A 13,839-nucleotide genomic window follows, 5' to 3' on the forward strand; every position below is an offset into this window, starting at 1 on the left:
CAAGAACTGCTACCCACTTCGACTCATTGACCCGACATTCAAACCCCTCAATGAAGCCACCATTTTCACTGGCTTCGATTTACACTTATCACCTGATCAGAATACGTGAGAGATGGATTTTAAGACCCCACTGGGACATTTTGAGTGTTAAGTTATGCCTTTTGGTCTTTCTAATGCCCCTTCTGTTTTCCAAGCTATTCCTGTACCTATTTGTGTATGTTTACTTAGATGACATTTTGATGTTTTCTAGAACCCAGGAAGAACACATGCTCCACGTTTGCAAGGTTCTACAATGTTTATTGGAGAACCGCTTATTTACACTAATCGCAAGAATTTGCAGTAGTTCCTTGGGTTGGCTAATTTCTACCGCTGTTTCATACGGGACTATAATAAACTGGCGGCTCCTCTCACACTGCTGACCTCGCCCCAACGTGCTTTCGTCTGGACGCTGCTTTCAGACAACTTCATCAGCTCTTCTCCTCTGCTCTTGTACTTCAACACCCGGATTCAGGTAGTCGAGGTGGATCCATCTCACACTGCAGTCGGGCCTGTTCTCTCCCAGCGGGGCCCAGCTGATTACAAGGTTCATATATGTGCCTTCTACTCACGGAAACTCTCTCCTGCTGAGTGGAACTACGACGTGGGGAACCATGAATTTCTGACGGTGGTTGCCTCGCTTCAGGAGTGAAGGCACTTGTACAAGGTGGTGGACACGCCGTTTATCATCCTCACTGACCACAAGAATCTGACCTATTTGAGGACAGCTAAAAGACTGAATTCCTGCCAGGCCAGGTGCTCATTGTTTTTGGGAAGCTTTTAATTTAATGTCTTACCGGCCAGGTTAAAAGAACGTCAAACCCGATGCGCTGCCCTGTTATTTCTAGCCTCCACAGGAAAAGCCTCCTCCCAAAATGATCCCGCCAGAGTCCTGTTATATCTGTGCTGCCACCTTGGATATTGAGAACCAGGTCCAGGTAACGGACCCACTAATCGGCTGTATGTACCTTCTGCAGCTCGCTCCCAGGATCTACAGTGTGGACACACCTCTAAGCTCACCCGTTATTCAGGGATCTACTGTTCAGCAGGCCTTCTGCAGGGCTGTCAATGCCTCGGCCAGCCTCTCTTCTGGATACCACCCACAGTCCAACGTTCTGTCAGAATGCGCTAACCAAGACCTTGAGTCAGCTCTGCACTGTGTTACTGCTCGTCACACCGCATCTTGGTGCGCTCACTTACTCTGGGTAGAATATGCTCACAATTCTCTGACGTATTCTGCCCCTGGCTTGTCTCCCTTTATGGTGACCTATGGCTACCAGCCTCCATTGTTTCCATCCCAAGAGTGCGAAGCGACCGTACCCTTAGTCAGGGGTGCTCGCAGAACGCTATTGAGACCTTCCTGGCCTAAATGGAGGTCTAGATCATGCTAGCACAAATTTTGACCCATCGTCTGCCACATAATAACAGTAATAATCATAATAATAATACAAAAATTCTCAACTAAGCTACATGATTTTCGTCGGTCACCCATTTCCTTTTTTTTTTAAAATTAAAAACACAATGGTAACGACACAACAAGTTGCATAAATGTGGTAAAGCTCAACACAAACTGATGTATATTCTTTAGAAATCTTGTTGTTGCCATGACAACTGAACTGAAGTGCATATTAATAAGGACTGCAGCACATCCCCACAGACACACACACACACCATCGTGTGTCTGTGAACAGACACACATTCGCCTGTAAGTCTGTGAACAGAGATTCAGCCCCTCCCCTCCAGGTTCTCGTCCACGTTGGATAATTGACCTCACAAACGTGTTTCTGTGTCCACAATGCTAAAGCACGGGAGTCAATGCAATTGAACCTGTGCCAGCAGAAGAGCACACCACCTGGGACAGGCAGTGGTGGGTCCGGAAAGCTCACTGGACCAGAACTCAGAGCATTTATTTAATTTTCTTGCACCATCGGGTAAGACACTGAAAGTGCAGACAATGTCTTGAAGCTCAGTGTTTTGGGAAGTTTTGGGACTATTGGGAAGTTTTAAAACGTGCATAGAAACACAAGTGTACAGACAAGATGAAACCTCTATAGATTATTCTAATCAGTAACATGTCCTAAAGTAACCTGCAGCTCCTTGGTCTATTCGTCAATGGAAATGTACCACCTACAGCATCTCTGGCCAAGATGCAACAAGCTCTTTCATACGTCAACTTAAGGATAGTAGAAACTAAGAATGAAATAAACTGCTACTTCAACTTCAGTACTACAACAGTAATGGTGTAGCCACAGCTGGCCTGGGTATGAAAGATCATTTCTAGAAATACCTGGTTGTTGCATCGGTCTGGGATGTACAGTGTATGCTTACATGAGTAAGGCTCACAAGTGGCTTGCGAGACGACGGAGGAGCTAGGAGTACGCTGTGAGACACTGAGCGACAACGAACATGAGTGAATTTACGTGAGTTATGATTTTGAGGTACCTGATTGTGTCTTCATTCACACTGAGTACAACTTGTACCTGTAGCTGTCACATTCACTGGATTTTGTAGTTTTTCATTGCTGTTGATTATTTGCATTCAGTTGTACCAACTCGGTTATTTTGGTGTATATTCTTTTCATGACTGTCCAGAACCAAGGATCAAGGATGTTCAAGGATTATCTTTGTGTCAAACAACTGGAATTGACATCACGTGTTTTTTCTTCTGGACACTCTGCAGTGGGTTTCAACTTCACAACCACCAAGATTAGTTATTCACAAGCATAATGACGGCCGTTTGGTGTGCATTGGTAGCCATATCTTCTTCACACTTCTTTATCATTGATCATTTTGAATAATTAATGTCTGCTTTTAGGTGATAGATAGCTGATTAAATGTCTTAGCAGTGACCTTCAGAGCGATGCTCTGACCTGAGGCCTTTGATATTGATCAATGGAAGCTGGAGAAAGCATCGCCAAGTGAAGTCATAAAAATGGCCAAGAATTGCAACTACAAGTCAAAGAGATGAATGATTCATTCACATGCTGAAGTGATCAGCATCTGTGCTATTACTGTATCTGACAATCTACACGCATGTTTATGTAAAGGACTTTGAAGTGAAATGAAGTACAATAAGAGACACCTAAACCTGTCTGGGAAAAGAAAATCCATAAAAAAAATGAACTGATCTTCTCTGTGCTATTTTTCGATCCCTCAGATCACCTTGATGATGAAAGAATTGTTTGTATCTTTCTTTGTTTGATGTGTGATTGCAATAAAAAATAAATCCATTCAATGTTATGGGAGTTATCCTCCATCCATTCATGTATTGATCCCCATTTGTCATTCAGCAGTTACTCTTTCCATCACAAAAATCATCCGTCATTCCAACTCGTCTTAATCTTTTCATTGAGCTAGTTGTAATTACCCCCACATTACCAATCCATGTTCGCTTACCCACTTGGATACTAATATGGGTGCAGTAATTCATATGCAGCCCTGGGTACTGCCACCAGGGGGCGATATGGCTCTTTTACACATCTGTCAAAAAGGATCATGGGAAAAAGAAAAAAGAGAAGACACATCATCTTTTCATTGCCCTCTCCCCATCTCACTGTCTCCCCGATCGCCCCTCCTCCATCCACCACAGACTGTCTCTGTGTTGCTCTGGATCTGCTTGTCTCTTCTGCATTTCTTCACGTTCAAGCAAATGAATGCTCTTGTAGCACAATTCCATCCCTCACCCAGTCATCAGTTTTACATCACTGTCTAGCATGCTGTCTTTTACCCTCCATCACTTTTTCATCTCCTCATCTTTCACAGACAGTCATTTATGGCCCTGTATGCACTCACCATCACTTACACACCAGCACCCTTACATCTCCATCTCATGATGCAATGACATCCACTCATTGCCCTTCATACGCTCATTGTCTGTGTTTGTCTGGATGGGTTTATCACTTAAGTCAACGGCTATTCTGCACTGCTCGCATCTGCCTGCAGGGGGCGATTGGGGGTTGCAGGCCTGTTTAGTAGGGAACCAGGAGACCAATTTGCATATTTTTGCATGTCATTAACACTTCAAACCCAAAGAGAAGCTGAAGAAGAAGAGGAGCCGCTAATTACTTCACTCTTTCCATCTTCCACATTCCATCATCCCACTTTTCCTCTTTACATATGCACACACACACTCAGCCTCTCCCGCTGGCGCAAGTCTTGGACTCAAAGTCGTAACACGAGTCGTTGTAGGGAAGTGGATTGGCAAGATTAGCTGCCATAATCCCGATCCTAATCTGTCCCTTTTACCTCCCTCTCTGGTTCCCATGTCAAACTCTCTTCTGTTCGGAGGATTCCTAAGCAGATCATCTCATCATTATCGTATTTGCTTTTCAACACAAACTGTGGGCAGTGCATCCTCTTGTGACTCTCATGATTATGAGTTTATTAGCAACAGAGAAAAAACATTAACACAAGCCACTTGGAGCATATTTGATGCTGCACAAGACACGCATTCATGTATACAAAACTCAACAAACTGTGATGGGTGACAAGACATTTCATACACTCAAAGTAGCTCTTAAAACCTTATTTAAACAGTGCTCATAGCACTGCGCGACTTCTGTTGATGTCTCTGCGTCATCAGCATTGGCAGATAACAGATGTAGGGACTTACTTGCAGTGCTTGTGAGGTCCACTGAGTGTCTCGATAACGAAGCATTCGCCGCCGTTCAGGCAGTATGCTAGGTCCTTCTCATGGCATGGCTTGAAGTGCTCGGAGTGTAGCGATGGAGCAGTTGGTGAGGCTGCAGAGAAAAGAAAAACGAATTATGGTACAAGGCTGAAATACCCTGCGGCCCAGAGATGTACAACTGATGATGAGTCATAGCAGAGCCACACAGTGAGAGTGGTGGTTGCTGTTCCATAGTCCCTAGGTCCAAGCACCTGGTGACCCTGTTTGCTTTGGACCCAATATGTCAGATAAGGATGAGCTAAAGATGAGTGCACTTGGAGCAGTGGATTGTACACCTGAAAACATTCACTTAAGGACTCATCGCAGTTCACTTTTAATTTGCCATGAAAACATCAACCTTGTGTAAAAAAAAAAAAAAAACATCGTGTGTGCAACTCCTGAACGCTGTTTTTTGGGATTTCAAATTTTCAGTTACACATACTCATATTCTTGGGCACCTTCATTGGTGATTTGAAATCCATTTTGCACCCAATTTACCTCCATGCACATCACGACCGGACAATGACCCACGACTACGCCCCCAACCCACCTCATCACAAAGCCATGGTTTGTTGGAAAAACAAGTGGCGTAGCGCAGAAGAGGTCATGTCCAAAAGAACCTTTCATTAAGTTTATTCAATGTTCAACTCATGTTCAGAAGATACATGTTAAAACGATTGAACAAACAAAAACCCTAAATTAAAAACTATTCATTCTGGCGTTTGAATATTATTATTATTTTTTTTTAAATGTATCCTAGAACATCAAGCCGAAAATTATATACATAATTTTCTTTCTAATCTCCAGAAACGACACTTTCCTTTGGTTCCTCCGGCCCACGTTGAGTGTGTTACATGCTATGTCACCAAACAGCACCTGTACAGTGACCTGTAGAGACTTGTCAGTGGGCACACATGAATTAACATGTCCCTTTGGTCCCTTTGAAAATTAAAGCGTTTTTAATTGATCAGTCTTTTACCTGCCACAGTAATATTAGGAAATTATCTGAATACACAACACTAGTTGAAGGCTTTTCTCAGCAATTTTTAGTCGACAATTATGTTGACAATAATTTTGCAGCGCATTAACACAGTTTTAAAAAGTGGATCTCTCCACACTACCTGAGTATACTGAATGTGTGTATTGTATGTCATGTCCTTTTGAGTAAAACTGTAAAATGGATTGAAATATTCATTCCATCATCATGGTTCAAAGGCTAGTTCTGTTGCTTGTGCCACCATTAGAATCTAGATTTTGTAAGCCATGTAATCTACATCACAGAAAATAGCATTGATTGCAATTCAAAACAGCAGAGTGATGAATTTTCCCGTTTTATTCCGTCCATTATTAGAATCGACAGAAGCAAGAATAATTGACTTCCCATGACAGTATTAATTTCCCTTTAGATTTAGACATTTAACATGTAACGCATAGTTAGCACCCTCATTTTCAAAGATGCTCTCATCTTTGCTGTAACGCGAGACAATGTTGGTCCCAAAGTATATACGCAAACTCCTCATATTATGACGGCATTCATACATTTTACTATGCCTTATTGATGACTTGCAGACATTTTAAAATATAACGTCTGTGACCCCCAAACGCAGCCTTCACATTTAAACCTTACACACATACAACAAATTCCGATCTTTGAAGAGGCAGTTGCCCTCAGAGAGCTACGCATACAGTTTGCCGAATGTGTCTTACATGTTCTTCATGTTTTCAACAACAGCCATCAATGCTCTTATCATATGCTGTGACGGGTTGTCACCGTTGTCAATTATACAGAAGAACAGTGAATCTATATCCTCTGGCACATACTTTGAAGAGGAAATGTTGTTGAATTTCCGACTTTATATGGTAATAATCCCTGCTAATGATGAGACAACTTGTTTGTATGCTTACCCTGTGACTCAAAACTCATGCTGGCTTCAAGTTGCAATATTGGAGCTTCTACTACGGTTGTTTGACTGAAAGCGGGCAAAATCCACGTAACCTGTACTCACAAATTTAAATTCAACATATGCCAAATCTTGCTTGGATTTTGAATTAACGTATTGCTTAAAGCCACTTGTTTTCTGTGAACCTGGTTTTCCCCAAGCACACACTTTCTCTGTAGTTTTATTAATTCACCAAAAATAACCAGATAAATAACCAATAAAAAATACAGAAATGGTTTGAATTAATACATCCGTAATACATATGATTAAGATATCCCTGATAAATGAAATTGCTCTTTTGCAGGTGCCATCTTCGCAGAAGACGTATTCACTTAAGACAACTGCACGATTGCCATTGGACGCACTCCAGTAACCACATTCAACGGGGGGGGGGGCATTACAAGGTACTGCTCTGTCTCCTGGCACATTATTATGCTCTCCACCTCACCTACTCAAAGTGTATTTCCACGCTGCTGTCAGTTCTACAAACAGAAATCTTCCAGGATTGACAACAATTTGACCTCATCTTTCAAGTAAGCCATGGCATTCATGAGCCGCTTTCACACTGCAGGAGCCTTTTTTGTTCTATGAAGGATTTGGAGGAACCATTTTGTTCAAAGAACCTTTCCCCCATCTGTTTTTTGGCTCAAAACATGCAATTGCATTATACATTCATTATTTTAATGAATACATTGTATAAATCAAAATGTTGTTTTGATGCTTCCCACCATATAATATCCTCTACTGTATTTAAAGTATGCAATCGATTTGATGTGAGTTGTAAATGTAGGTCAGGTCTGTTAGCTTTTATCAGGGAGTGAATGCTTTCAAGTCCTTGCTGGCATGCTTCTGACATATTTATAGTGAAACAGGCACAAAATAACAAGACAGACTCACACACAAACCTGCAAGGACAGACAGATGTGCCGATAGACAGACACGCAGAAAAGCATGCAAAAACCTCCAAATATGCAGGGGAGACAGACAGCACAGTGACAGATTAAAAAAAGAAAGAAAGGCACACACAGAAAAGACACAGACATGTAGCAAAGAAAAAAACACAGATAAAGTAGACAGATGGCTCTCTGGGATGGACAGGAAGTTGAATCACGGTTTGAATTAGTCATGTGATTCTAATCGACTCTCGGAAACAGTCATGAATAGTTAAAGAGCAGATGTCCACTCATCACCTCCACTTTGACAACGCTGCTGTGGAAACCGTCGTTTTCACTTGTTCACCAGTTGATGGAGGCAGTCAAATACAGTTGAACAGGAGGAGATTCTTACTGTATTGGAAGATTTTTACGAGACAAGAAAAGTAGCACTTGAACTGCTGATCTGTATCAGCGTGTTTTGAGGAAGGAAACACTGCATTGCATGGAGAGAGGTGATGGCAGACTGAATGAGGCGACAGGGAGCACCAGCTGCCATCTTAACAGAGAGCTGAGTGAGTCTGTGTGTGTTCTGGTGTGCTAGATTGTGCTCCGGTTAAACATGGATGAACAAAACCAAACATTTTGAATATAATCTATTGGGGCAATTTAGGTCACTTTCAATAGCACATTTTGTCTGCTTTATTGTCAGACGGAGTCTTTTAGGCTGTGGATGGCTGGTGTTTATGAGGCAGGCATCAGTTTAGATGGCAAACAGACTTTGTTTACATTCAGTGTTAAACGCAGTGCTGCAATCGAATAATTTATTAATACAGCAAAAAAAGAGAAAAGGTTGATATACCACCGGGACAAAATGAATTTGGAGGAATACGTGGAATTGATCCATATGAGGTGATTTGTGCGATTGATGCTCCTCATGAAAGCGCTCAACACATGCGTTGGTGGGAATTTTAATTAAAACGTTGCGTAGACTCAAAATAAACGGATAAATCTGAGTGAAGAGAGATGATCAGTTTCGGTTGTTCGTTGACTGGATCGCCATTCGCTAACACAGCTGCCGCAACTACGTGACACGTGTGAAGCAGCATGACATATGATTTGACTGAAGCATGTTGTGAAGTCAAGAAGTTAAAAAAGGGTTCATAAATGAGCAACTGGCATCTAATATGAATCAGTGAAGGGAACGTCTGCACGTCTGCCCGCCTCTCATGCTCCACTCCTTCAGTGGTGCACTGAATGCTAGAGAGTTGCTTGACAAGACGTCGGTCGTGTCCTCCAGCCTCCACTCAGCAGTCTGCCCGTGTGACAAAGAAAGAGGCTCACTGGTTCATTTCTATTGGCTGCAGGTTCATTCAATTAGCGCTGGACCCACACAGCTAGCTATTCCAGCATGAGTTGACATACGTTTCCTATCATGCAGATAAAATGCCCGGGGTAAAGTGTAGAGGATGGGCTGAGAAGTTACATGAGAAAAAAAGAAGTCTCGGAGAAGCAGACTCTGATAGAGTTGCTGTCGTGAGTTGGAGAAGGAGGGTCAGAAGGACTCAGAATCAGCTTTATTGCCAATGTCATTGAGGATCCCACCAACAAGGCAAGTGCTTCAGTACATTGTGCCATAATGAACAAAAATAAAATAACTACTAAACTACTAAATAAAGTAACTACTGAATAAATAAACCACAAACAACAAGGGCTGTTCACAAATTGATCGAATACACACAACAAACAAACAAATTGGAACTTAAGTACAGTCAGACATCACAAAAAGATCTCCCTGGAAATGTAATGAATTTTGTCTAAAACACTATATTGCTTCATGAAAATTAAGTTGTGGTTTCATACTATTTGTTTATTTCAGAAATGCGCAGGTAAAAAAGGCAAAGTTGGCAGACAGATGGCAACTGTAAAATGTCGAGTGTACGTTGGTGTTGGGTCTCAGGTGTGGAGGGAGGAAGGGGTGAGGGGGGATCTCCATTATTAGGGGGTTCATTGTTGGCTGTACAGCAAACTCTGTTCACATGCCGGCGTAATGGCTCAGTGAATAGCGCTTTGACTGTGAATTTTGAGCCAAACCGTCAAGTCGTTCTTGACAGTGACTCCAGATCAATAGAAAAGTCTAGTTTGTGCTCGGATAGTTTTGGATCTCTGCACATTGAGCAACTCACATCTGATTACCATCACTAGTTCTCAGATATTAATGAATGTTACGAGTGGTCGCCTCACCGCACTGGTTTGTTTAAATGGTGATTCACAGAAGCGAAAATCAGAACACGACACACACAACACTGATGTCAGTGCCAGGATGTTCAATGGTGAAAGTGAGTTATCAAAACCGCTTACAACAATTGTCTAACTAATATCTCAGTCATTCTTTGATCATTGCTCCGGAGTTCATACTGTTTTGTCCGAAGGGATTCTATGCTGAGCGGTGCTTAGTGTGCACACTCCGTGCATTGAGGAGCCCGATTTTGCTGCGCATGGGTGTGAAATCCATATGGTTTCAGTCACGTGTTATTTTGTTTGGTGAGCGATCTCTGACACATTAAGCAGAAAGGTATAGTTTGACTATTGAATCGCTGAGGGCCAAATGTATCCACACGTGAATTGCAGCTCAGGCTATTTAGGGGTGTTCCCTGCTGACTATGTCATCTGGGCGGATGAAATTACCGCTGGGGGCCTGCAGGGGTCGATGAAAGGAGTGGTCATGAACCAGTCACGGACCATTCACAGACCTGTCAGGGAGCCACCACGGAAGGATGGGAACTTGTCAATGGCTTCATCTGTAGAATTAAATTTGAGAACTTTGAGTGGAAATACCTCGACCCTGCCAACCCTGTCAGACTTTTTTGAAGGTTGATGATGAAGAGGATAAAGCAGACAGGCAGTATAGGCTGTAGATGTCTTTACCGTCCCAATCATGTTCAGCGGCAATATTTTGTTCATGTTGTCTACAACTGAGATACATTTAAACTAAGCTCAATATGCTTCATCAGATGCATGTCTGGCAGGCAGGCACATAAAAATCACGGTAGGCTGCCAAAAACGAAAATTGCCATTGCCGATTTGTGTCCCTGTCCAGTTCTGGGTATACACTTCTTTTGCGTCCTCCCTTTGTTTGAGGTGAATAATCGTGATATTGGACTTAAAAAAAAAAAATTCTTGAAGCAAGCTTTCTTTGATTGCAACGTATGAGGCCATATTTTGCGTAAAGCAACTATGATTCACTTCACGTTTCAAAAAGCAAAGATGTCATCTATCAATTTGGCAATGGGGTTTGAAAAGGTGACATCCCAAATCATAATTGAGGCTGGTCATCTAGGTCGGTGAAATTTATAATTCTTTTTGGGGCAACTTGCTTAGCTTTCTAAATGTCACGCTTGTGTGCCTACTACTGACGAACTAGCAGTTTCATTTTCATGTTCTATGGACCAAAAATATATCAAGATAAATTATGTCATTTCAGCGCTAACAATAATTACACATTACGCAACAATAAACACACTTTCATTCAATTATGTGTTGGACACACGGCAGTCTCTCTTGAAACTGTTTTATGATGAAACTCGTAATTAGTGCAGAAACTAGTAATTAGTGGAGTTTGTCTCCAACGTCATCATTTGTTCTTGTTTAAATATAATAGTTAACTAAAAGTAGAGATGAGCAATTCAATGTTTCAAATGACTGGTTGAAGCCGGGCGTGTCTGCCAGTTTCATTTGGGGATAGAGGGTTCTCCTAAAATGATTGTTTTTCATTGCCTCATTGAAGATTTCAATAATACTTTGACTGAATCAGAATTTGTTGATGGTCCCTAACTGTGTGATGTGTCAGTGATCAGTGAACCCTAACCGGGGATGCGGAAGAGGGCGCTGCCGCCAATACCGAAGCGGAGGTCCGTCCAATGTGCAACTACTTTCACCACAGTGTTTTGCCGAGACACGTGCGCAGCGGGAGTCCTGCATGTGTTGACATGGACCAAGACAGACGACTACGTCAAATATCTATTAAGACCACTCCATCTAATAAAACAAACAGATCCAGAGACTCAGAGTCGACCACTGTCATAATCCAATGTTTCCAAAGTTTAAAAGCTATCTAAGTGCACCTAACTCTCCACTCTCCTCACAACTGTCACATGATGGTGTTAGCTGTCAAACGCCGCGGAGCTGCAGAGCATGGCGCACCGTCATGGTCTCGTCATATTCATGTGTGCGAGTCAATTTATCGTGAGATGCAGAATTCTCATGGCGGGGATTGTTTTTTGCTGAATATTATGGACGAAAAGTTATTGCCTATCTCTACCTGACAGTTATCCTGACTGGATGCTGTCACAATATCCACATCATTAAATGTAAATATGAACAAAATAGCAATATATTTGAATCTGTTTTTAATCTATTTGCTTTCTGAGCAGTATCATTTCCAAAACAAGGAAATCAGCCTGACTGGAATGTAAATCTGACTGAGAATGGAAACATATCAAAAGATTATTACATAGGCCCCTGATGAAGAACAAGAGGAAGACGACCACTGAGGTCCACAAATGTTATAATTACAAAAGAAAAAGAAAAAAACAGAAGTCACTTGGGATGATGCACAGGACAGGCTGAGGTGGAGGAAGACAACAGCTTTAATGTGAATATGTAAAAATATGGAAATAAAACAAAAGAATTTATATAAATATGAATTAAAAAACACCATATTTGAATTATGAAAAATTTGAAATTTATTCATTGCATTCACAAGTATTCAGGGATAGGCTTGGCTGTCCTTAAAACTCTCCAGCAAAGTTCTTTGTTGTGTTGGTGCAGCACACTTCTCTGCCTCTTTCTGATTCCTGGATCCCGTTTTCAGAAGTAGTTGGATTCACATGAGCCACGGAATGTATGCACTTCAAGTATTTGGAAAAGTTGCTGGTGTTGCTGAAGCGCTTCTTCATCATTTCACACCAGTCAGTCATAGCTCTACTCTATAAACTGCTTACATTAGTGATAGAGAGATCGGTACCATGGTCTCGATATATCGATACAAGAACGTCCCATGTTTTGGTATCGACTACTATGTTAAAGTATTTATTACTTATTAATAAACAAAAAAGTGCATTTGTCTGTTCCATATATTCTTGGGTAACATGTATCGGTGATTTCTGCTGAAACTCCCCCCAGCTCACAGGATCAGAATCAGAATCAAATTTATTGCCATGGTCAGTGGGACCAGGGTGAGAAGGGTCGGCTCTGATCCGACCCTCACGTCTGAGACATACAGGTCCTGAAGAGGAGGCAGGCTGCAACCGATCATCCTCATCAGGAAGGCCAGCAGAGAATGTTCTTCCTGAGGCAGCTACGAAAACTACGACTGGAGTCTGTTCTTGTCCCTGGAGAGGACAAGAGGGTGTGAGGATGGACTGGATGATGGCCGTGTAGAACTCTACCAGCAACTTCGTCGGCAGTCGTAGTTTCGTAGCTGCCTCAGGATGAACATTCTTTGCTGGGCCTTCCTGATGAGGGACCTGATAATTCCAGGCCATTCGTCGGCGCCATCTTGATCGATGATTATTATTATCATTACATCACTTACAACATGATCATGGCTATCACGTGTAGGATTCAGAAGCAGCACGCAGCATCACTGGGTCTGATGCAGCATGTCCACTCTGTACGGGGGCAGTGATGTCATGGAATTGCGCTGTTTGTATTGATTCAACAGAGTTGTGGATGTTTCCAACCAAGAACAGATTAAAACTATGAACACAATGAAAACACTGCTCCACACCGCTCTATCCTCAGACAGGTTGAGTGATATAGACCACCATGGTTTGATGGTTATTTCTAAAAGATGCACAAATTCCCACCGTACAATATGGGAATCAAACCCACAACCTTCTTGCTGCAAGGCAAGAGTGCTAACTACTAGGCCACTGTGCTGCCTTTCCATTCAAAGACCCTAGCAAAGATTTGCTCTCCTCACTCACCTGAGTCATGTCCATTCTAGGGCTCCATATTAAATATTAAAAAATGTTGAATTTCAGCTTACAGGAGTTTGCTTTTGTTAATCTACTAGCAGATATCAATGTGGTGTTAGTGTTGGGCGGTATAATGGGGAAATGAGAATGTTTTTTTGAGTATATTTCATTGACATCATATCTGGCTGTACTATTGGAAAAACGTTCACAACAGTTCAATTCAGGTCACTGCAGATAACAATTATAGTCCAACATTGTTTTAGAAAATGTGTCTCAGCCGAATAAAAAATAAATGGTCAGACAGACGGTTAATTTGCCGACTTTAGCAGGTGAAGTGGACTT

General features: G+C 42.0%; 1 protein-coding gene across 1 annotated transcript in view; it reads right to left on the reverse strand.

Annotated features, from left to right (window-relative positions):
* Positions 1–13,839, reverse strand: part of LOC128764950 (pro-neuregulin-3, membrane-bound isoform) — a 58,403-nt gene that overhangs the window by 13,101 nt on the left and 31,463 nt on the right. The window contains exon 2 of the mRNA XM_053875248.1: positions 4,648–4,777. Within this exon, the coding sequence (XP_053731223.1) occupies positions 4,648–4,777 (130 nt within the window). The remainder of the gene's footprint in view (positions 1–4,647; positions 4,778–13,839) is intronic.

Source organism: Synchiropus splendidus, chromosome 9 (genome assembly GCF_027744825.2).
Source record: "Synchiropus splendidus isolate RoL2022-P1 chromosome 9, RoL_Sspl_1.0, whole genome shotgun sequence".
Lineage (NCBI taxonomy): Eukaryota > Metazoa > Chordata > Actinopteri > Syngnathiformes > Callionymidae > Synchiropus > Synchiropus splendidus.